At 56.1% G+C, this 22,037-nt stretch overlaps 4 protein-coding genes across 8 annotated transcripts in view; 3 read left to right on the plus strand and 1 right to left on the minus strand.

The window, feature by feature from the left end:
* SAMD4B (sterile alpha motif domain containing 4B) overlaps window positions 1-2,335 on the plus strand; it is a 37,146-nt gene extending 34,811 nt beyond the window's left edge. For all 3 annotated transcript variants that reach the window (XM_068529043.1, XM_068529041.1, XM_068529042.1), the window contains one exon: window positions 72-2,335. Coding sequence is in view for 2 of the 3 variants with exons in the window: in XM_068529041.1 (XP_068385142.1) it covers window positions 72-100 (29 nt within the window). In the remaining variant the exon portion in view is untranslated. The remainder of the gene's footprint in view (window positions 1-71) is intronic.
* A 139-nt stretch (window positions 2,336-2,474) lies between these two features.
* On the minus strand, window positions 2,475-7,421 carry PAF1 (PAF1 homolog, Paf1/RNA polymerase II complex component). Its single transcript, XM_068529044.1, has 14 exons — window positions 6,940-7,421; window positions 6,361-6,390; window positions 6,170-6,262; window positions 5,729-5,850; window positions 5,569-5,635; window positions 5,380-5,481; window positions 5,192-5,297; window positions 5,030-5,098; window positions 4,842-4,945; window positions 4,635-4,751; window positions 4,409-4,537; window positions 3,289-3,394; window positions 3,086-3,176; window positions 2,475-3,010 (listed from the first exon to the last, which is right to left on the minus strand). The coding sequence occupies exons 1-14, from the start codon at window positions 6,984-6,986 to the stop codon at window positions 2,613-2,615; spliced, it is 1,581 nt and encodes a 526-aa protein (XP_068385145.1). The 5' UTR covers window positions 6,987-7,421; the 3' UTR covers window positions 2,475-2,612.
* Window positions 7,422-7,484: 63 nt separating this feature from the next.
* Window positions 7,485-11,007, plus strand: MED29 (mediator complex subunit 29). Of its 3 annotated transcripts, none has more exons than XM_068529047.1 (4): window positions 7,485-7,764; window positions 8,321-8,379; window positions 8,657-8,741; window positions 10,618-11,007. In XM_068529047.1, the coding sequence occupies exons 1-4, from the start codon at window positions 7,549-7,551 to the stop codon at window positions 10,978-10,980; spliced, it is 723 nt and encodes a 240-aa protein (XP_068385148.1). In that variant the 5' UTR covers window positions 7,485-7,548; the 3' UTR covers window positions 10,981-11,007. The 3 variants fall into 3 exon arrangements, with proteins under 3 accessions (XP_068385148.1, XP_068385146.1, XP_068385147.1); XM_068529045.1 differs by lacking the exon at window positions 10,618-11,007 and adding an exon at window positions 10,362-10,538 and having other exon boundaries at window positions 7,486-7,764; XM_068529046.1 differs by having other exon boundaries at window positions 7,493-7,764; window positions 10,548-10,848.
* Window positions 11,008-17,277: 6,270 nt separating this feature from the next.
* On the plus strand, window positions 17,278-19,853 carry ZFP36 (ZFP36 ring finger protein). Its single transcript, XM_068528679.1, has 2 exons — window positions 17,278-17,385; window positions 18,210-19,853. Exons 1-2 carry the CDS (start codon window positions 17,362-17,364, stop codon window positions 19,161-19,163), a joined length of 978 nt encoding a protein of 325 aa, XP_068384780.1. The 5' UTR covers window positions 17,278-17,361; the 3' UTR covers window positions 19,164-19,853.
* The last annotated feature ends 2,184 nt before the right edge of the window (window positions 19,854-22,037 follow it).

Below are 22,037 nucleotides of genomic sequence, written 5' to 3' on the forward strand. Positions count from 1 at the left end.
TACCTGAGTACCTTTTCTTGGGCCTCCCGCCAGCTCCTGACCTTCCTCCCTTCCTCCCTTTCTTACCACAGATGGGACAGACAAAACCTCCACCATCTGACAGGACCCACAGCCCAGCGCACCCATAGGCTCCCCGGGCGGCGGGCGGGGGCCAACCCCCAACGGGCTTCTCTGCGACAGCGAGAGGGTGGGCTGGCTCAGCTATACATTCTAATATTTTTCTACTCTCTCACCCTTTTAACTTTTGTTTAACATTGGCACACGCCTTGCTCACTCCCAGGCCCGTCGAGGGATCTCTGCTGAGGCCCAGGGAGGTAGGGGGCAGCCAGGGTAAAGGGGGCAGGGACTGGCCAGCCTGCCTGCCCCCTCCTTCCCTCCTTCATCCCCCACCTGGCCCCGTCCCACCCCTGCCTCCTCCAGACTGCCGGCCACCTGCCCCTCCCAAGAAACAGTCTCCCTCAGAGACTCACTGACCCACTGTCTTGTGGGGCCTGCTCAGAACCATCTGACATTTGGGGAGAGATGAGTGAGGTAGATAATCTGCTCTCCTGAACGTGATTTGAGAGGAGCTGCAGAGATAAAGGCGGGTGAGGAGAGGAGCGTGTCTGTCTTCGCGCGCTCTGTCTCTCTCTCTCTCTCTCCCTCCCCCGCCCCCTGCCCCCCGCCCCCCTCACCTCCTTGCCGCCTTCTTCTCCTTCCCCATTCCCATCATTCCCCGAGGACAGGAGCCACTCTCCTCTCACTCACCTCCTTTTGCCCTGTTTATCAGAGGTTCTCTGCAATTAATTTCTTAGGCCTATTTAAGATACATATTTATATAGTTCTTAACGGTTTTTCTCTCTGATCATTCCCTCTCATTTTTAGAATCCCCAGGCCTCTCTCTGAGCCAAGAAAGTGGCAGGGGGAGCCTGAATTTTACGAGAGGAGAGGGCAGAGCCCTCTCCTCCAGACCCCTCTAGCCCTTCCCCACTTGCCCCCAGCCCTGGCTCCCCAGATGCGGAGGTTGAAGGCTGGGAGCCAGGGCAGCCAGTGAGGTCAGGAAGTCTGTTGCCTTAACGTCTCCTTCCCCCACCGACACAAACCCTTCTCCACTCCCAGGTCTGGTTGCTGAAAGACTTGGGGGTAAGGAATAAGGGAAAGGGGATGGTTTTTGGTTTCTTTCCCCACCCCCATCCCCTTTTCTTTCACCCTTACCCCACCCCCACCCCCCATTCTGTCATGACCTCACTTAAGTGGAACACTATATCATAAGCCAGAGATTCGTCCCAGCCCCAGAGTCATACAGACCCTCCGATCCCTGTTCCTCCTGAGGGGTTGTGCTGGGGCCCAGGTGGAGGGGGGGGGATTTGGGGGTTCAGGCTGTAGGGAAGCCAGGGTCCTCTATTCCAACCCCCTGTCCCCCTCAACCCACCCTCGCCCCCACTGGGACATTCTCAAGCTTTTCACACCGAAAAGGAAAAAATGTTATTTTTAGATACATTTTATGAATAACTTTTGTTATGAATATGGCTGGTAACCATTGTGTATGTTATTAAAGATACAAAATGTTGGGAAAAAAAAAACCAAAAAAAAAAAAAATTTTAAAACCACCACCCTCCCTGCACTCACCCATTCCCCAGACCTTCTTGCCTCTGCTCTCCTGGTCTGGACCTCCCTCAACTCTGAGCCCAGGGAGGGGGAGGAAGCCATGGGGTGGGGTGGCCCTGGGGACCTGCTCTAGGTCCCCACCTCCTCTCCCAGTGCCGGGCTGGGTAGGGTGTCAGGTTTATTTATGTACCTCTTGCACACTCATCAACCTATGCAAGTCCCCCACCCTGGCCCCTCATGTTTCTGTGCCTTTGCTCATTCCCCTCCAACTCCCAGGGCTTCTCCAATCCTCTCCTAGCCCGGGGAAGTGGGATGGACAGGGGCCACCTCGTTTTGGAATCAGCAGGGTGTCCCTCTTAGAGACCCTCACCTCCTCCCAGCCAGTCCTGTCTTGTTCACTACCCATCAGGGTGAGCTGGGTCTGCCTGGCCCTGGGAGGTGGTGAGGGACACCCCCACACACAGTGGGAGGCAAGAGCTGCCCCCCTCCCCCCACCTGTCAGCAGAGTGTGCAGGACGCAGGCGGCCCCACTCTGATGGGCAGGACCCTGATCCACTCCCGACCCTCCCCAGCCCCTGCCCCTCCACCATGATTTCACTCTCCCTTCTATTCCCAGCCCCACCGGCAGAATCAGCTTTGAGTAACTGTACAGTTTTTCTCGCTGTTGGAGAAGACTTATTTGTTGGAGTTTAACTTGTTTAATGGTCTGGGCTTATTTTGGAAAAAAAAACAAACAAACAAACAAAAAGGATTCTGACCTTTGTTATGCTACATTTCATGAAAAACATAGTGGCCCTGCCTTTGTGGCCTTTGCTTCTGTGCCTTAAGCACCAGGGGTGCGGGGGCGGGGGGCAGGAGAATGAGACCATGGTGCCTGGGAGGGTAAGTAAAGAGAAGTTGGCTTTATTAACAGCAGAGGTTTGGAGGAGAGGGGAACAAAGCAAAAGGCTCACAAAGAGACCACTCGAAAAGTGCCTTCCTGCACGAAATAACTGTATCTGCACCAGCCCTGAAGGCCCTGGGACTCAGTCACTGTCACTTTCAGCTTCACTGGAATCAGAAGCTGCGGCTTCACTGCCATCCTCCTGAGCAGAATGCTCGCTGCCACTGGGGAAGGGACTGGCGCTCCGGCTCCGCTGGCCAGCCCCATCGCTGCCACTGTCTGAATCATTGTCACTGCCGTGGGCCCGTCCTCTGTCCTCATCATCAGAGTCAGCGTCGTCCTCCGAATCAGCATCACTGCCGAAGATCTCCTCTTTGTCCCTGGCAGCCCGGGCCTCATCCTCACTGCTTTCCTCCTCACCGCTGCCACTCTTGTCACTCGCCTCGTCCCTGTCACCCTCCTCCCGTTCACTCTCACTGCCTGAGCGCTCATCCTCGCTGCCTTCCTTCTCACTGCTGCTGCCCTTCTCTCGTTCCTCATCTGTGAAGGAGCAAGAAGTAAGACCCAGTTCCCCACCCTCCCAGGGCTCCCAGAGTTTGGCCCGTCCAGCTTTACCTGAGCCCCCAGCTTCTTTCTCTTCCGTCTCCATTTCCTCCTCTTCTTCCTCCTCGGGTTCGTGGTTCTCCAGCTGGGCCTTCCGTGCCTCCTGGAAGCAGCAGGGTTGAGGGGAAGGGGAGGGTGTTGTATCTGGTTCCTGTCCCAGTCCTCACGAACTACCACCCTCCCCATGGGTGCCCTGGGTCAGTGGTGCTTGTTACCTGGGCTTCTAGTTCCTTCTCATTCATGTCCCGGTGTTTGACCACAAGCAGGGCATTGGTACCCGACTGAACCCCTGCCTTGGCTCGGCGCTTACTCAGGCGGACCCTGCGGTGGTGGAGTTGGGGGAGGGGTACGTGAGATTCAGTTAAGGACCCCCGTGGGGAATCTGGTCTAATATGGTTCTTACCCATCCTTACTCATCTATGCTTAGCCCAGAGCAGACCAGAATAAATACAGACTGAATAAAGGAGACTAAACTTGGGGGTAAGGGACGGGCGGGATGATAGCCGTCAGGATAGCAGTTTGTTTGCCCTGCACTTTATATGTGTATATGTATGCCCTGTACACATACACATAAACGTATAAAGAGACTTCAGTGTGAATTAGATACCAACACTTTAAAAGAACAGAATCTGGATTTCTGGCTTTTGAAAAATAAGATTCTGTGACCCCCCCCCCCCCCCCGGGCCTTTGTTGCCTCGCCGCCACCCCCCACCCCCACCCCGAGCATAGCGGCAAATGGGTTGCTGTGCTGGGTCACAGTGCCCCTTGGAGGTTGCCAAGAGCTCCAGGTCACTCAGCCCCCAGCAGCCCACTGTGCCGTTTACATTTTTTGCCTGGCTTAATTAAGGGATCAGAATTGGGATCTCTCCTTTAAATAGAAACTCCAGGTCACACTTTCCCAACCTTTACACCAAGGGTCCCAACACAGCAGTAAACTTTTAACCATCAGGGAAGTCTTGGGGGGGGGGGGGGGGGTCATGTTTTTTGAACTTGGATATCTAGCGCTTCATTTAAAATATTCACGCTAATTTTACGTATTACTCCGTACTTTAGCTATGTTTACTCTTACATGAAGTCTCTCATTAGTATCGGTAAACTTGGTAGTCCTACCCTACGTGAAAGCTCTAAATATCTCCGGTGTTCGGTAAAGATTTTCTTTCTGGGTTCTTGTGTTAGAACCAGGTCCAGCCCACACGCATGAACAGGCTTCTGCTCTTACCAATGCACATGGCAAATCTTTAGGTATAAATGACCTCCAAGGTGGCTCCTGCATACCCCAGGGTACTGAAGTACAAGCCTAGGCTAGTCTGAGTGAGGTAGGACTGTGCTGAGTACCTGGTCTCCAACTCATTGTAGTAAACCCCATCACCCTCTCGGAAGATGAAGAAGTAGTTTTCCTCGTAGCCCTTGCTAGCCTTGTTCTTCACATTCCAGTTGTACTCCCGAGCAATCTTGTAGTCGTACCTGAGGATGAAGGGGATAGGGTCAGCCCCATTTCTTCCCTGTGAGGGAGAAAAGGAGACACTTCTCAATACCCAAAACCTAACCCCAACCCACGCACACGTCATCTGGTGCATAATCCATCTCCTCTTCCTGGTCCCGTTTTCGTTTCTTCAGTGTTTCTTCCACAGGCAGGAAGTAAGCCACAAATTGGTTCCCTTCCTCATCCATCATGCCCCTGGTTGGGGGAAAAAGAGGAGCAGTTAAGAGTGAGTGAGGAGAAAGAGACAATAAGAAGCAGGCCAAGGTGGACAGCAGGGCCACTTACCTGATCATGGCCTGAGACATCATCTCCAATGCAGCTGCACCACTTGTGTCCTTGGGGGCGGGGTCTGAATCAAAGATTACCTGAGCGCAAGGGTTGATCCACATCTGGGAGACGGAGGGCACTGGGGTTAGACTGGGACAGGCAGAGATGGCAGGCTATCCCTCTCTGCCCCCTGCCCTGGATCTGACCTTAAAATCTGGAAAGACAGGCATGACCTCCACTGGTGTCACTCGGGGCTTGCTGTAATGCTGGGAGATCTGGCAGAGGCAAAAAACAGGGTGAGAAGGAGTACAAAGTGCTCTGGAACCACACCTCTGCCTGCCTCCCGCCGATCCCAGTCCCTCAATTACAGATTTCTGGGCATCCTCAAAAGTCTTCTCAATAGCTGTGATCTGGCTATCCCTGTCTTTGTATATTTCTTCCTCAGTGAACTGCTGCTTCACAGAAACCCCAATCCTAGGGAGGAAGAAAAAGGCCTTTAGAGGCCACTGGATATACATGAATGCTCCACCTTGCCTCCCTACCCACCACAACTTACTTAACCTCAGGCTTCTCATTGGAAATGCCATAACGATTGAACTCCGTGGAGATGTACTCTGTCTTCCGCATCCATGGCACCACCTTTGCATGCTGCTGGGATCTGGGGCGGGAGAATCGGGCACCTCAGGACCCCACTGCCTTCCTCCCATCAGAGCCAGTCCTGAGTCCCCACTCAGCACCCCCTCACCTCTTGGAGCTGGTGGGGGCCTGAATCTCCTCTTCCAAAAGCTTCTCATCAGCTGGATCTAGGAGTACTAGAAGAGAGCAAGGTGAGAGGAGGACTATGACGGCGGCCCACAGCCAGCCCTCACTAGCTTAGAGAAGGCCCTCCCTGTCTCCCAACGCACCACTGGGGTCGATGCGGTAGGTATCAGGGTTGATGAGGTCAATGGTAACTCCCAGGTCTGGCTCAGTCAGGAGATCATGTTTGTGCTGTTTCTCCAAGGAAGTCGCTTTGTACTGGACGAACCTGGGTGGGGAAACATGCCCATTACGGTTGCCTGATTCCAGCCTTATCCCTTACACCCCTGCTTCCCAGAAGGCTAAGCTCCTCCAGGGAGGAACTCGGAATGAAATATCCCCCATGTTGGAGTCAGCAGGCTAGCAGCTCTCCAGTGGGAAGAGACTTGGATACTGCTTGCTTCTTTACTTAAACATTTACGGGGCACCTACTATTATGTGCTAGCTACTGTTCTATGCCTGAACAGTCAACAAGAGAAGCAGTCCTTGCCCTCAAGGAACTCATATTCTAAGTGAGGGGTTTCCCTAACCCCCATGCGCAGTCTCACCTGTTCTGGTCGAAGGGATAGGTGATGAACTTGGGGTCGAAGGGGATGTCAGGGAGGCTATTGCAGTACTTGACTCGGCAGACCACTCCAGACCTGGGAACACAGTGGCTCAAAACCCGGCCCCTGATGCCCCACCTCTGTTCGCAGCCCCCACTGGCCCACCCGTCCTAAGACAACACAATGGAGCTCACCTCTCAGGCAGAGTCCGATGAGAATTGGGCCTGGTGGGTAAAAGAGAGACACTGACAAAAGATGGAAAGAACGGGATTGACAGGAGAGCAAAGGGGGTTTTTCCAAGCTTTTAAAAGGGAAGGAGAGAGCGACAAACGCTAATTCCTCTTGGTAGGGGTGTCCCAAGTGCTCTAATGGAGAGTGTCACGTATTCCTTTCGGTGTCCCTAAAGGCTTTAATGAATGAAGCCAAGTGCTCAATCTTTTTGAAGGAGATGTGTTCAAGTGCTTTAGTAAAAAGAGCCTCATGCTCAACTGTTTTTGGGAAAAGGGGTCTCCAAACGTTTCACTGGAAGAATAAAAACTCAATCCCTTTTGGGTAAAGTCCCCAAGAGCTTAATTCCAGAACTCCACGGCAGGGCAAGAGAGGGGCAATACGCCTTCTGAGACCCGCCCCCGTGAGCGGGTGAGCGCTCCGTGACGTCACGGGCTGACCTGGGGGGCTGGTGAGGTTGTAGACTGACAACTGGGCTCGACCCTCCCACCTCGCCGATGCCTACCCGTACGTAAAACAGTACAGCCAAGCGCCGTAGTGCCTACCTGTGGCCATCCTCGCGCTGGGCCTGGGTCTGGATAGTGGGCGCCATGGCGACGACGCGAGAGAAGTCCTGACAAGAGCCTCAGAGAGCCACGGTAAAAGGCGTGCCGACTTCGGCGCACGCCCAATCCGAGGCAGGGCTCGGGTTGACACCGTTCTCCTCGGGGATAGGGTCGGAGTGAGGTGGGCTGGTGAGAAGAGTTCCCGCAACACTGGAGTACTACGTAGTACTCAGGTAAACGCGCAAACAACGCCAGGGACTGACTCACAGCTCCAGAACCACCAACTGCCGCCAATGCTCTAAGGACCGCAGGTCGCCTCAGGCGGCGAGGCCTTCTGGGAAATAGAGTCTGATTGGAACCACACCCGGATTGGCGAGCGTCTGGGCAAAGGGCGGAGCAAGGCAGGGAAGCCTCTTGTGATTGGTGAATCGGTATCTCAGTCTAGACGTCGGATTTGAGAGTCGAGTTGGAGGGTGGGTTCTTTCCTCCCATTGGTTAAATTTTCTGGGAGGCGGAGCTAACCAGCAAACGGGGCCTAGAGACGAAGAAGCTAAAAAGAAACCGGGAAGACGCGCTTCTGACGCACTTCCCGCGCGCGAAGCGAGGAAGATGGCTGCATCCCAGCAGCAGGCTTCCGCGGCTTCCTCTGCCACTAGTGTGTCAGGTCCGGGTTCGGCCGGTGGCTCTGGTCCCCAGCAGCAGCCACAACCACCAACACAGCTTGTGGGACCTGCCCAGAGCGGGCTTTTGCAGCAACAGCAACAGGACTTCGACCCTGTGCAGCGCTATAAGATGCTCATCCCGCAGCTGAAGGAAAGTCTGCAGGTGATTGGTCGGGAGATTTGGCTCTCTGACATCACGGGGGTGGGCGGAGGGACTATTTAGTCAGGGAGAGAGCGAAAGGAGCGTTAGGCAGGGAAGAGGAATGAGATTTGATCTTCTTCGTGAGGCCAAAGCGAAGCTCTGTGGATTGACAGTGTGAGGTGGGATCAGGGCGAATCTTGAGCTTGAGACTGACTGGAATTCGAGTCAGGGAGGGAATTTAAAGGAGAAACTTAGCTCTGGTCGTTAAAGCCTGAGGAAGGGACTGGCCTGTACAGAGACTGACCGTGACTGGTGGGTGAGGGAGGACTCTAAGGTATGTCCGGGAGGGTATTGGCGAGAACCCCAGGTGAGAGCGGGCCTCTGGGAAAATACAGGTGGTTATTGCTATAGAGGAATGGAAGCTGGAGTTACTCTGGAGTGACAGGAGGGGAAGTGCCAAGTGAAGAGGACGCCTGAGATTGGGTGTATCTTAAGGAAGAGTGTAGATCTACCAAAAGTGTCCTCTTCTCTTTCTCCATCTCCTGAACCTCTTTTTTTTTTTTTTTCTTTAAACTAGACCTTGATGAAGGTGGCAGCCCAGAACTTGATTCAGAACACTAACATTGACAATGGACAGTGAGTACTCCTCTTTCTCCAGGCTGTCCTAACTCCATCCTGGTCTTAGAAACTCATCCCCCTTGCACCACACCCACCCCACTTTTCTCTTATTTTCAAGCCTGGCTCCCTAGCGCCTGAGCTTGCCCTTTTTGCCCCTTCTTCTATTATCTGTCCCCTAGGCCCTGCCTCGGGTCTCCTGGGCCTATACCTGGTTTTCTGATGGATACTTGGTTGGGTAGTCACTTAGTCCCAGAGATTGGAAATACATTCCACACCTTCTTCTCCTGGACTGTAGGAAGAGCAGCGATGGACCCATTCAGCGCTTTGACAAGTGTCTGGAGGAGTTCTACGCACTCTGTGACCAGCTAGAGCTCTGCCTGGTAAGGGGCCTCCTAGCCACCGGGTGACCACAACCCTGCCTCAGTTCCTGGTGCTTCAGGAACCTTCATTCAGTCAATCAACACACGCTCACTGAGCATCTCCGGCGGCCCAGACCTGTGCTGATGCTGCAACTGATGCTGGGGGCACAATATTGCCCAATCCTTGCCCTCACAGAGCTTCCAGTTCAGTGGGGTGACAAATATATCCTCAGACAGTGACAGTACAGAGTGGTCAGGGCTCTGATGGGAGAAGCTCAGGCCATGGAGGGCTCTGAAGGGGGAAGCACAGACAGAAGGCTCAGGGCTGGAGTTGTGGAGGCACAGGCAGAGGGGGCAGGATTAAAATGAGGGAAGCTCAGGGGGCTGTGGAAGTCCAGAGAAGGCACCTGACCCTGCCTAGGGCAGGTTTAGGGAGGAAGTGGCTCAGGGTAGACTACTAGTGGAGAGCACATCTGAGCGGAGGCTGGAACAAAAATGGAAGAAGGGCAGGAGTTGAGAGGAGGGTAAATGGCTCGGAGCACAGCCTTTGGAGTCAGACGGACCACCTGAGCCCAATCTCTACCTTTGAGTCTTGGGTTCCTCCTTTGGAAAATGGATTTTTGGGAAGGACTCAGCAAGATCTTGCATATAAAGCACTTAACCTGGTACTGGACACATGGCAAATGTTTCCTGTAGTATCATCATTGTCATCATTATTTTGAACTGGACTTTGAAGGAAAAGTCAGTCTGAGGAGCCTCGTAGTGGTAGAAAGGTGTTCCAGCCAGACGGAACAGCTTCTGCTTTAAGTTCCCTTTCGGAACATCATGAAATTCAGTCTGGCTGAGGTGTGGTAGGCGTTGGTGCTTGTTGGATTTTGAATATAGCCTGGAGGGTGCTGGGGAGCCATGGAGGGTTTCAAGCAGGGAAGGACATGGACCCATTTGCTTTTTTAGGAATATGCCTCTGGCTGCCACATGAGGGATGGGTGCAAGGGGCTGAGAGTGGAGGCTGGGAGCCCATGGCAGGATTCAGGAGGGCTAGGTTCCACCAGGGCAGGGTCCTGAGGAAGTGGGAAAGGGCAGGTGGGAGAGATACTCAGAAGGCTTTGTGCACAGGGCCATGGGACTGACGGGCTGGGGGAGGAGCCTCCAAGATGAGGCCCGGGGCTCTAGTTGGAATGGTAGGGCCGTCCCTGAGACAGGGACCCAGGAAGGAGAGTGGTTTTGGGGGCAGAGTATGGGAACTCGGGAATTTTAGGGGAGGCTGGGCACACAGAAGTGGTGTCATCAGTACAGAGATCGGAACGGTAGTGTGTGTGGGTGAGACAACCCCTAGAGGGCATGAGAATGAGAGGAGGAGAAGGGATACGGGAATTACCACATTTAAGGCTTAGGTAGATTAAAAAGCATCTAGAAGGACCACCCAGAGAAGTAGGAAAACCAGGAGGAGCAGGTGCCACCGGAGAAGCTAGTGCCGATGCCAAGCCTAGGGTTAGGACAGTCACAACAATAGTAGTTGACATTCATCAACTAGCACTTAAGTTAACTTGCCAGGACCTGTGCCTGTGTCTTTCGCACGCTGCTCTCACCATTCTCACCTTATTAGATAGTAGAAGTAGTTATTAAACCCATTTTCCAAAGGAGGAAACAGACGCAGAGAGGAGCAGCCGCCTGCCTGAGGTCACCCAGCGAGTGGCAGGGCCAGGCTCTGACCCCAAGACCCCAGGATTCCAGAGGCTGAAAAGGCTACCCCAGGCTGGCCCTTGGGGTGGGGTTGGCAGTACCCGGAGTGAAGGCTGATGCCACGCCTTGCCTGCCTGCCCACAGCGCCTGGCCCATGAGTGCCTGTCACAGAGTTGCGACAGTGCCAAGCACTCTCCGACACTGGTGCCCACAGCCACCAAGCCTGATGCCGTCCAGCCTGACAGCCTGCCCTACCCGCAATACCTGGCGGTCATCAAAGCCCAGATTGCCTGTGCCAAGGACATTCACACTGCCCTGCTGGACTGCGCCAACAAGGTCACAGGCAAGACGCCTGCACCGCCTACGGGCCCTGGGGGCGCCCTGTGAGCTGGCAGGGCTGGGAGTGGGGCTGGCAGTCGGGGAGGGAATGAAGAGTGGCCTCAAAGCAGCTGTGTCTCTGACTTTTCTTCCTGCCTGCGCACTGCGGCTGGCGCCAGCAGGGGGCAGCAGAGGCCAGCAGGGAGCACCCAGGGCGGGGCCTGGCCTCTGCGGGCTGCCTTCTCTCTTCCCTGGCTGAGGGTGGACTTTGGATTGTGCCTGTTGGTGACCTCTTCCAGGGGTCTACCCCAACCTGGCCTGGCTCTGGAGCCCTGACTGGGTCCCTCTCCCTCAGTCCTTCCTTGATTCTGTCCCAGTTTGGGGGTGGTCTCTGTGCCTGCTCCTTTTTCTAGCTGTTCCTCTGAGCGTCTTGTGTCATTCGATCTCTCTGTCCCCATCTCCCTGTCTCTAACCGTCTGTGTCCCAGTGCCCCTTTGCTGTCTTCTGCCCCCAGGTCCTAACTGGGACTCTGTGTCTGTGCAGGGGGCCACAATGGAAGCCAGAACCCCTGGCTTGCCTGGGGCTAGAAGGAGCTTCATTTCCAGGGACCACAGTCACATCCAGGGATCCCCAGCACCTCCCATGTCATTCATTTCCAGGGACCACAGTCACATCCAGGGATCCCCAGCACCTCCCATGTCAGCTCAACCCCCAGTCTGCTTGACCCAGGAAAGAGGAAGTGGAGGGGTTTAGGCCCTGACCTCAGCACGCCCGATCGGGGAGCAACCCCGCCCGCCACCCCCCATACCCAGGGTCTGCGTCAGCAGCACTCAAACGAGGGGCGTTGTGCAATCTGCGGTGAAGCCTGGCCCAGCTGGATGCCTGGGTCCCTGTATTTTTAGCCCCAAAGAAGAAGTGAAAAGGCCCCAGCAGGGGTGAATCATCAGTCCTGGGGAAGAAGACAGGCGCCTGGGCCCCAGCTCCGGGAAGCAGACCTTGGGGAAGGGGCTTCAGGGAGGGAGTGCCCCACCAGGCTTCCCCATGGCCTTCAGGCCTGGGCAAGTACAGGGCGGAGCTACCAGCCCAGGCCCAGCTGGTGGGTGTGAAAGGCTCAAGTGACTCAGCCTGGTTGGGGGACTGACCCACCCAAAACCTTCTGTACCCTGGTTCCCATGGCACCGCCCAGAGGCCTCCTGTCCTGGACTCCACATCTGTGAGGAAAACCCGGGACCATGGAGACCTGTGATTCACCCAGAGCCCAAGTCCCCATACTGGAATCCTGGGAAATGGCCAGGTGTATGTGTGTGTACACACATCCCAGAAGTTCCTTCCCTTTCTCCCTGACCTTCCTTGAAGTGCCAGGCACATAGGGGCAAGCTCCAGGCAGGGCAGCAGAACTCTTGGACACTAGCTGAAGCTGCAGCCCATAGGTAGAATTTCTTCTGAAAGGAAACCACAGCTCTGCCCATTTATCTGACTGAATCAGCCCCCACCCCACCATGTGACTCCCCAGATCTTCTAGGATAATCTACTTAAAGTCAACTGATTATAGACTTTAATCACATCTACAAAATACGTTCACAGCATCATCTAGACTAGTTTGATTAAATAACTGGGGACTGTAGCCTAGCCAAGTTGACACATAAAACTGACCATCATAACCTTGTCCTTGTCAATTTGGCACCCATACACATCTCCTTAACCATACTTAAGCTCCAAATAAATACAAAAACAAAGTCATATTTCCACCCAACATGATGCAATTATCTGAGTACAGCACGCTTTCCCCAGAAGAGCCCAGTGGCTTCCAGCCTGGGGGCACACACCACGTACCGGTAGAGATGTGTCAGTGCACAGGCCCACACACTCAGAATGAAGTACAGCTGGCCCCGTGAGGCAGCATCAACACAACATCACACACAGGTGGGGGCATGACACCCCAGCAGCCCTGACGTGGGGCCCAGCAGCGCTTAAAACCATACCCAGGGAGACTGCGGAGACACCTGGTGGGCAATGGGATGATGGATGCACAGTTCACACAGCCACACCGGGTGGAAACTGTGCACCAGGAAGTGGAGTTCATTCAACACACATTTGCCGAGCATCTATTTTGGGCCAAGCCCTGTACAGTGTGAACCAAAGATCCCTGCCTTGCTGGAGCTGATATTCTAGTGACAGTTAGGTGTGATAAAGTAAAACACAGTATGTCAGGTAATGAGAAATTCCAAGAAGGAAAATAAAGCAGAGAAGTGAGATCAGAAGTGGAGAGAGAGAATAGGAGGAAAAGAAAAGCATTGGGGAATAAATAACACAATTAAGATTTGCATATGGAGAATTATGTTACTTTGTTGGAAAACATGAAAGTTTGAGAGTTTAGGTTGGGTAGTGGTTCACGTGTATTAATATGATCTGTAAATAGATGTTACATATATTTATTATTTGTTAAATAGATAACAAGGTTATTTTTAAACCTGTTAAAATCCTTGACCCAGGTCATGAAGGCCTCACTGAGAAGGTAGTATTGGAGTGAACCTGAAGGAGAGGGAATAAGTTGTGGACATTCCAGGGAGAGGGACCAGTAAGTGCAGAGGCCCTGCCTGAGGCAGAAATGTGATGGTATGTTGGTGGAATAATGTGGAAGCCTGGGCCACAGTGAAGAGGCAGGGATAGGAGAGGACCTTAGTGAAGGTTCTTACTGGATTATTAAACCCAGAGGGAGACTGTACAGCCTTGTGCACAACCGCCCACTCCAGAGAAGCCCCCACATGAGATGCACAGCCACACAGGGCAAAACAGACCATGGCAAAACACAGGTGCACACGACACCCCTCTTCCCTAGCAGAGAATGGCATAACCCACCATCCTACAATCATGGTGTCCCTGGCGTCTCCGTCCTGGGGGCAGTCCCACAAACAGACTCGAGGAACAATCCAACTATGTGAATATACAAACAACCCTCTAACCACCCCTTAACCAGCTATCTCCTACCCCATCTCAGACTTTGCCCATCACAGGCTGACTCAGCCCTGCCCTCAGCTCAACATTATCAAAAGCAGCGGAGGCTGGATTTAGATAATGCTTCTCAGGTTCGAATGTGCGTGCATGTTTTCCTCTGCTCTGCCCACGGAGGCCTGTGCGAACCGCAGGAGTGGGCCAGCTGCCCTCCCCATCATGTGCGCCTGTAGACGTCAGGAACCAAAGTTCAGTTTCACTGCCCTGTGACTGAGCCACAGAGGAACTGCTTCCAGACACTGGCCTCCTGGTGTTCTCAGCTACACCCCAAGGACACAGACACAGGAACACTATTCACACACCTGATGACCACACACGCAGTCAGCTGCAGGGGCCCTGCACACAGCTACAGCCGTACAGCCACGCACATGCTCCCACACACCCTCAGCTCCCAAGCTGTGTGCTCGCACAGCTCCCTCAAAGAGTTAACAATCACTCAGTCACTACAGATCCCAAGGTGTTTCAGAGCTACACACAGATGTGCAGGGAGGTATGTAAGTCACACGTTCTCACGGATGCCACCTCAAAGACAGTTACAGCTGAGTACACACTCCCTCCCCCATAGATGGTGAGAGTAAATACAGTCTGGTCAGAAACACGCAGGCATAAGCGGTTTCCCGCATTTATTCTCACAGCCAGCCGTGTCAGGTGGGTTTTAAGGACACAGCGTTGACACAGGAAAGTGGGCGCACTTGTGTCCCACACCTAATTGCCCAATTGCACACCCAGGCGCGCCAGGGCAGCCCCACCTCGCACCTACAGCGCACACGCGGTCCACACGCCGCAGGGCCCGCGCAGCCGCACCCGCTCCCGCCCAGTCAATCACGCCTGGGGCGCACAAGGCCCAGGCACACGTGCCGCGCGTACACGGTCCCCAGCTCGCCCGCGCACTCTGGCCGGCTCTCACACCCCCGCGTTTCCCGTCCCCGTTTGTTTTTCTGGAAACTGCTCAACGTTCCCCTCCCCCTAGGCCGGAAGCGCTCGCCGTATTTTTAGCCTCTCTGGTTTCCGCCCCTTTCCCCCTCGATCTGCCCGCCCAGGACCTGCCCCGTTGCGCCCCGCGGGGGGACCCCGGCCGTCCCCTTCCCCACCGTCATTCCAGAGGGGATTCCCGGCCTTCGCTGGTGCCACGGATTTTCCCGCTGGCTACGTGGGGAGCGGGGCGGAGCCCTACCCTGAACTTCCTCCTGGGCTGGGACGCCCGAGGCCTGGACGGGGCGGGGGGTGGGGGGAGTGGGGGATGGGAGCCAGACTCCTAAACCGTTGGGAGAGGGGCCTCGGGGCTCGGACTCCTGCGTTTGAGATCGAGGGTAGCTGGGGGCCTGGACTCCTGGGTCTGGTGAAGGAAGGGGCTGGGGGCCGGGTCTCCTGGGTCTGAGCGAGGAGGCGGCTTGGAAACCCGGACTCCTAGATCTGAGCAAGGAGGGGCGGAGGCCCGGGCTCTTAGGACCCCCGCCCCCGTCAGTGTTTGCAGAGGTGGTCGGTTCTTCATCGCGCAAAGCCCCCTCTAGCCTCTTCGAGAGTCGCCCAGTCCGAAGCGTCCTGGCTCTCGGGCCGATGACTCAGCAGTTGGGAGAGGGGAGGGGGTCAGCTTGACTCAGGGATGGGAAATGCTCCGTCTCCAGGGAATCGAAACTGGTATCCCTCCTCCAGGATCGGGGCCAGAGCCGAGCCGGACACCGGGGACCCCAGGGTGCCTCCCACCTCTCGTTTTACCGCCGCCTTAGTCCCACTAGCCGCACAGGGATTTGGAGCCCAACCGGGCGGCGGGTGCCAGGCACCTCCCCTTTCCCCCTTTTCCCGTAGCCCTCGAGTGTCTGTTTACAGGCGACAGAAGCCCTGGTTACAGAGAGGAACCCTGGCGTCCAGGCCTAGCCTCCTCGTCACGGCTTCCAGGAAGCCCCCCTCCCTCGCCCCGTGCGAGTGAGTCACAGGCTAGAGGGAGGCTGCAACCGTGCCAGAGCCGCCCGCAGCCGCCCAGCTCACGAGACCGGCCGGGAAGGCTCCTCGGCCCCAGAAAGCGCCGCACCAGGGATTCCCCCGTGCTCTGTCGGGCGAGCAAGTCGGCGTGTCTAGCAGAATCTCCCCACCTCAATACAAGCCCGCAGTCTGCAGTCGCAACCTGCAAGAATGAACTTTCCACCATTATAACTGCACTCCGTGGCAATGGTTTATTTTTACCCCCGTGTTTTCACTCAGGGCAGCCAGCTAACTCATCGAGACCCAGTTTAAAAATTAGTTTCTTCTCCATATCTTAAGAGAGCATCACTCAGTGCAACCCCTTGACAATAAAAGACTTGCCAATAAGGGGAGTGAGTTCTGCACATTTAGAGTTTTCTCAAGGTACATCCCTTTATTAGAGACCCGCCCGACCACCAGTTGCGGATGACCCATTTCTGCCATTCGGGACAGCTTTCCATCAAGGAAACCCGCCACCATAATAAAAGATCTCCCCCTTTCCAATCTTGAGTTCTCTCTGAGCACAGACTCTTAACATAATTTAAGGCCCTGGTATTAGGCTGCTGCCATTTACTAAAGGAGGATAACTTGGCCTCTCTCTGCCAGGGTTTCCTCATATGTAAAATAGGCATAACAATACCTCTTTGAGTTCATGTATGTAAATAAAGGACTTTCATGCAACAGTGCCTAGCCCAGAGGAAGCGATGAGAAGTGCCATTATCTGCGTGAGGGTGAGAAGACACAGAGGAATTGGGAAATTGGAAAAGGAGGCCCCTTTCCAGCCTCGCCAGGTGTCCAGAACCCCACCCACCCCCAACCCCCGTGAGTGGGGGCGGGGAGGGCAGTCCAGGTCTCCGGATCTGGGCTGTTTTGAGAGCGAGACCGTGCCAGGCCAGCAGGTCTCAGAAGAGAATTCTCCACCAGGCCCGTGGGTCTCCTCTCTCCGTTTTGCTCCTGCGAATTTCTGTCTGTGGATGCTTGTTTCTCCCTGTTTTCTCCCTTTTTCTCTGTTTCTTTATGTGACTCTCCCTCCCTCCCGCTTCCCGCTCTGAGTTTGTCTCTCTGGGACTGTCTATATCTTGTCTTTTCAAACTCTGACTCCCCACCTCGCCTCCTCTCCTTACCCTGTCTCTCTCTGTGCACGTCTCCCTGTGTGCGCAACTCCCTCCCTCTGTGTGTGCGTCCCTGTGTTTTTCTCTTTGGTCTCTCCATTTCTGTCTCTTGCTCTCCGTGCGTCTCTCCCCGCCCCTGTCGGTCAGTCTCTCTATCGCACGCCCTCTCAGCCTCTGCCCTTGTCAATTCCCCCAGGAGCCCTGCCCCCACCTCCGTGCCAGTTCCCTTCTCCGCGCCTCAGTCTCCAGCCTTTGAAAACTGGGCCGACACCCCCCACCCCACGCACTCCCCGCGGTGTTGCGACCGCCCGCAGGGCCCCCTCAGACGAATCCCGGCCGGGAGCCGGGCGGATGGGGTCCGGTCCAGGGCTGGGCGGGCTGCGCCGGGGGCGCGCGTCCGGGAAGCGCCCCTCCTGGCCCCGCCCGCCCGGGCCAACTCCTCAAGGCCCCGCCCCCCTCTGGCTGGATAAAAGCGGCGGCTCTTCCACCCCACCGCAGCCTGATTTCAGCGCTCCCACTTTCGGCCTGTACCTCAGCCTTCGGCCATCTGCGCCGCCATGGATCTCACCGCCATCTACGAGGTGAGTCCCCGCTGATCGGCACCCCGAGGTCCGCAGTGCTTGACTCCCTTCTCAAACCAGGGCTCTCTAGCGCCACAAACTCCCTCCCGGGACCCCTGGCTCCTTTCTCAAACTGGAACTCCTTAGTGCTTCACACTTCGGCCCGGGGTCCCTGCCTCCCGTCTCAGACCAGTGTGATGCTCTGGAGGTGAAAATGGAGCCCGTGACTTTCTGGTCTCGGTCCAAACACGGGTGGGGTGGCCCTCGGAGATGGAGAGCTGGAGAACTTTTCTCAGACTGGGGCTGTCTGCAGGCGGAAATGACCCCACACCTGGCTTACCCCTGGTAGTTGCTGAGGGTGCGGTTTTGCGCGGAGGCGTTTCTTGGGCTGGAGTCTCAGGGTGAGGGGGAGCCGACTTCTGTCTCTTCACTCCCTGACCCAGAAGACTCTGGCAACTCTAAAACCGAAGAGGTCCGGACTCCTGGGTTAACTTTGCCCGCTCCTCCACTTGTGAAACTGGAGAAGCCAGTGAGCGGGGTCAGATCCCTAGAGGCCCAGAGGCTGAAAATTGGAGGACAGCGGTGTGTCCTGACTTTAGAGCCCCTCTGATCCAGCCGGGGGAGCCGGGATTCCTGGGTCCCTCGGGATAAGTTTCAGTCGCGAATAAACTCAGAACCTCCAAATCGGGATCCTTGCGATCCGGAACCCATGTTTGTTTTCTGCGGACGGGTGGGGCTCAGGCTGGGAGCCCACAAACCGGACTGGCAAGCTCTTAGGTGCCCTGCAGCTGGGGCGGGGCGTCACCCTGCATTTTCGGTGTCTTGACCGATCCCTGTTCCCACAGAGCCTCCAGTTGCTGAGCCCTGACCTGCCTTCCGACCACGGAGAGACTGAGTCCAGCTCGGCCTGGGCCTCCTCGGGACTCTGGAGCCTCAGCTCACCCGACTCCAGCCCGTCTGGGGTGGCTGCCCGCCTGCCTAGCCGCTCCACCAGCCTGGTGGAGGGTCGCAGCTGCGGCTGGGTGCCCCCACCCCCAGGCTTCGCGCCCCTGGCTCCCCGCCCAGGCCCTGAGCTGTCGCCCTCACCCACCTCGCCTACTGCGACCCCCACCACCTCCTCCCGCTACAAGACCGAGCTATGTCGGACCTTCTCAGAAAGCGGGCGCTGCCGCTATGGGGCCAAGTGCCAGTTTGCCCACGGCCTGGGTGAGCTGCGCCAGGCCAGTCGCCACCCCAAGTACAAAACGGAACTGTGCCACAAGTTCTACCTCCAGGGCCGCTGCCCCTACGGCTCGCGCTGCCACTTCATCCACAACCCCAGCGAGGACCTGGCTGCCTCCGGCCACCCCCACGTGCTGCGCCAGAGCATCAGCTTCTCAGGCCTGCCCTCAGGCCGCCGAACCTCGCCACCACCAGCAGGCCTAGCAGGCCCTTCCCTGTCTTCGTGTTCCTTCTCACCCTCCAGCTCCCCACCACCACCACCTGGGGACCTTCCACTTTCACCCTCTGCCTTCTCTGCTGCCCCAGGGACCCCGGTGGCCCGAAGGGACCCCGCCCCGGCCTGTTGTCCTTCCTGCCGAAGGGCCACCCCCAGCAGCGTCTGGGGGCCCTTGGGTGGCTTGGCTCGGAGCCCCTCTGCGCACTCCCTGGGATCTGATCCTGACGAATATGCCAGCAGTGGCAGCAGCCTGGGGGGATCTGACTCGCCTGTCTTCGAGGCCGGGGTTTTTGGGCCGCCCCAACCACCTGCAGCCCCCAGGAGACTCCCCATCTTCAATCGTATCTCCGTTTCGGAGTGACAAGTGCCTGCCTAGTGCAGATCAGCTGGATCTTAAGAGGGGCCAGTACTCTTGTGCTGTGGGTTCCACGAGGGGTCCCGAGGTTGCGGGGGAACTGAGGGACTCTTAATCAAGTAGCTCCGCCCCACCTTCCAAAGTGCATTAACTCACTCCCCTGACCCTACGCTGGGGCAGGTCCCCGGTGTGCAAGCTGTTCATGCTGTTGGGGGAAGGAGTGTTTTCTGGGGTCTTAAAAAAATGTAGCAAATTGGAGGCAGTGAGGCCTCTTTCACCTCTCCCCTGCCCAATGCTGTGAATAATAAGCCCCCGCTGCCCCCTTCCAATTTTTTCTAGATCCTGAGGTTCCGGTGTCTGATGGTGACTGGAGCCTCCCCTGAAGGGGAATCCTGGTGCTCAAATTTCCCTCCAAAAACAAGCAGCCAAAGCCGTTGCCAACCCCCTGCTCTCCCACCCACCCTCGCCTTTGGGCCTTTTATTTATGACGACTTTATTTATTCTAATAGATTTTATAGTATTTATATATATTGGGTCGTCTGCTTCCCTTGTATTTTTCTTCCTCTTTTTTGTAATATTGGAAACGATGGACTAATTATTGTTATAAGTATACTATAATATATGAAGTAATATATATTGTTGAAATTTTATTATATATTTTTTGGAATTTTTAAATAAAAGAAATCTGTGTGTAAACTGGAATCCTGGCTCTTCTGCTGTCTAGAGCTAGTGAGATGGGAGGGGAGGACGGTGTGGCCTTTTTTGGAAGCGGGATGGAATCAGCCGATAGCTCCTCCAAACCTCCCCGGAGCCGAGCCGCCAGCGGCGCTTACCTGGCAGGAAGTGACGTCACCTGGCACGGCCATTCACCTGAGAGGGCGGGGCCAGGTGAGATCACCGGGTAGGAACTAGGAGAGCCAGTTCCCGGGGCGTGGGGGGCGCTCCTGTCCCGCCGGGCTCCTTGACCCAGCTCTCGGCCGGGCGCGGGCGGGGACGGGATGTTTCCGTCCCCATGGGGCCGAGGGGGGAGGGCGGGGCGGAGTGGGGAGGACGGAATGTGCCGGGGCACGAGCCCAGGGCAAGCGAAGGAGGCCGGCGCGGCGGGTGGGGGAAGGGTCGTCCCGGAAGCCGGGGCGTCCTGGGGTCCCACCGCCCGGCCTTCCAGGACGGGAGAGTGTGGGGGACTCAGGCTTTCGGCATCTCGGCGGAGGCAGCTTGAAAGCCTTCAGGATTCTAGAATGTCAACACTGTGGAATCTCAGCCTTGGTCTCTTGGCGACTTCTAGACCCTGGGTGTCCCAGAACGTTTAGGAATCGCAGAACTGTAGCCTCTGGCTTTCCGGGCTCCTAGAACTTCGGAATTCCAGAATCTTGGCCTGTCGGGATTCGAGAAGTTCGGGATTGCGAGATCTCGACATTTCTGAGCCTTGGAAACTCGTGGTCTCGCGCCCCAGGCGGGGTGGGGGTCGCGGCCGCGCCGGGACGGGGCGGGGCCCCCGGGAGAGCAGCGTCCTCGGACCATACAAGGTAAGAGGCGGCGAGAACCACACTGGGGCGAAGGAGCCCGGCGCCCAGCGCCCGGAAGCCGCCCCGCGTCAGTGCCTGCGCCCCGCCCCCTTCCGCCGCGGCCTCCTACCCCTCTTCCCCCCGCCCCTCACTTCCCTCTCCTCTCCCTACCTCACCCCTTCTCCTCCCTCTCAGTACCTCCTGCCCAGACCCTCCTGCGCCGACCTTCCCCTCCCCTCTTCCCCCACCCTCCCCAGCTCTTCCCCTCCCCCAGCACTCCTGTCCCCTTCCCCATTTTAATAACCTTACCTTCCTCTCCCCCATTCCCCGTCCTCTATCCCCTCCTCTTTCCTTCCAATTCCCCTCCTCCTGCCCCTTCTCGCCCCCTTTCCTTCTCTCTCCACCCATTCCTTCCCTGCCCACACTCTTCATCCCCTCGGTTCCACCTCCCTCCTCACCCCATTTTCCTCACCCCATTCCCTCCTGCGAGTGTTCTCCTCTTCCCCTCCCCTCCTCATGCCTCCTTGACCTCTCAGCCCTCCATGGCCCTCTCCCCTCGCCCACTGGCAGGCCCTGACCTTTGATCTCCTCTTCCACGAAGCACCCCCACCCCCGTGCCCCGTTTTGGGAAAGGGCTCAGGTCCCCATACTTGGAGAGGAGGTTTGGGAAAGAGAGAGAGAGAAACCCAGAAACCCAAAGACGTTGGAGAGGAAGAGCAAGCCACGCAGACATTCACAGGCACTGAAAGAACAAGAAGTAACACATCTCTGGTCCTTCCCTTTGCGAAAAACAGATTCTCTGCTCCTTGGAAACAAACAAACAAACAAACCCTCACTTGCGAAAATGGCACCTAGCACAAGCTACCAGTGCCAAACACCTGAGAGTCATTCCTCTTGACTCTTTCCTCAAACCTACACCCCAGTTCAACGTCAGTCCTGTCTGATTCACCTTCTAAAGAGATATTTCAATCCACCCTCCTGCCTCCTCCTCTGGCCCCCACCCTGGTTCTATCGGGCATCATCTCCCACCTGAACCATCATAGCAGCCCCTTCCTGGTCTCCTGGCTCAGGCCCCTACCCTAGGTCTCTTCCCCACTCCCCCACTAGGCAACCAGAGGGAAGCTGTCATGACACCTGAGTCAGATCACATAAACGCCAAAGTCCTAAGTCCTCACCAGCCTACACAGCCTGGCTCTCATCTTTGATCACTCTTGCTCTAGTCACTCTGGCTTCCACCAGTGCATTTGCCATACTTCAGCCACAGGGCCTTTGCACTGCCTGTTCCCTCTGCCTGGAATACTCCCCCAGGTATCCCAACAGCTTACTCCCCTTCTTCAGGTCACTGCTCAAATGTTTCCTCAGTGAGATGGTCCCT

This window comes from Eschrichtius robustus, chromosome 19 (assembly GCF_028021215.1).
Source record: "Eschrichtius robustus isolate mEscRob2 chromosome 19, mEscRob2.pri, whole genome shotgun sequence".
In the NCBI taxonomy this organism is placed as follows: Eukaryota; Metazoa; Chordata; class Mammalia; order Artiodactyla; family Eschrichtiidae; genus Eschrichtius; species Eschrichtius robustus.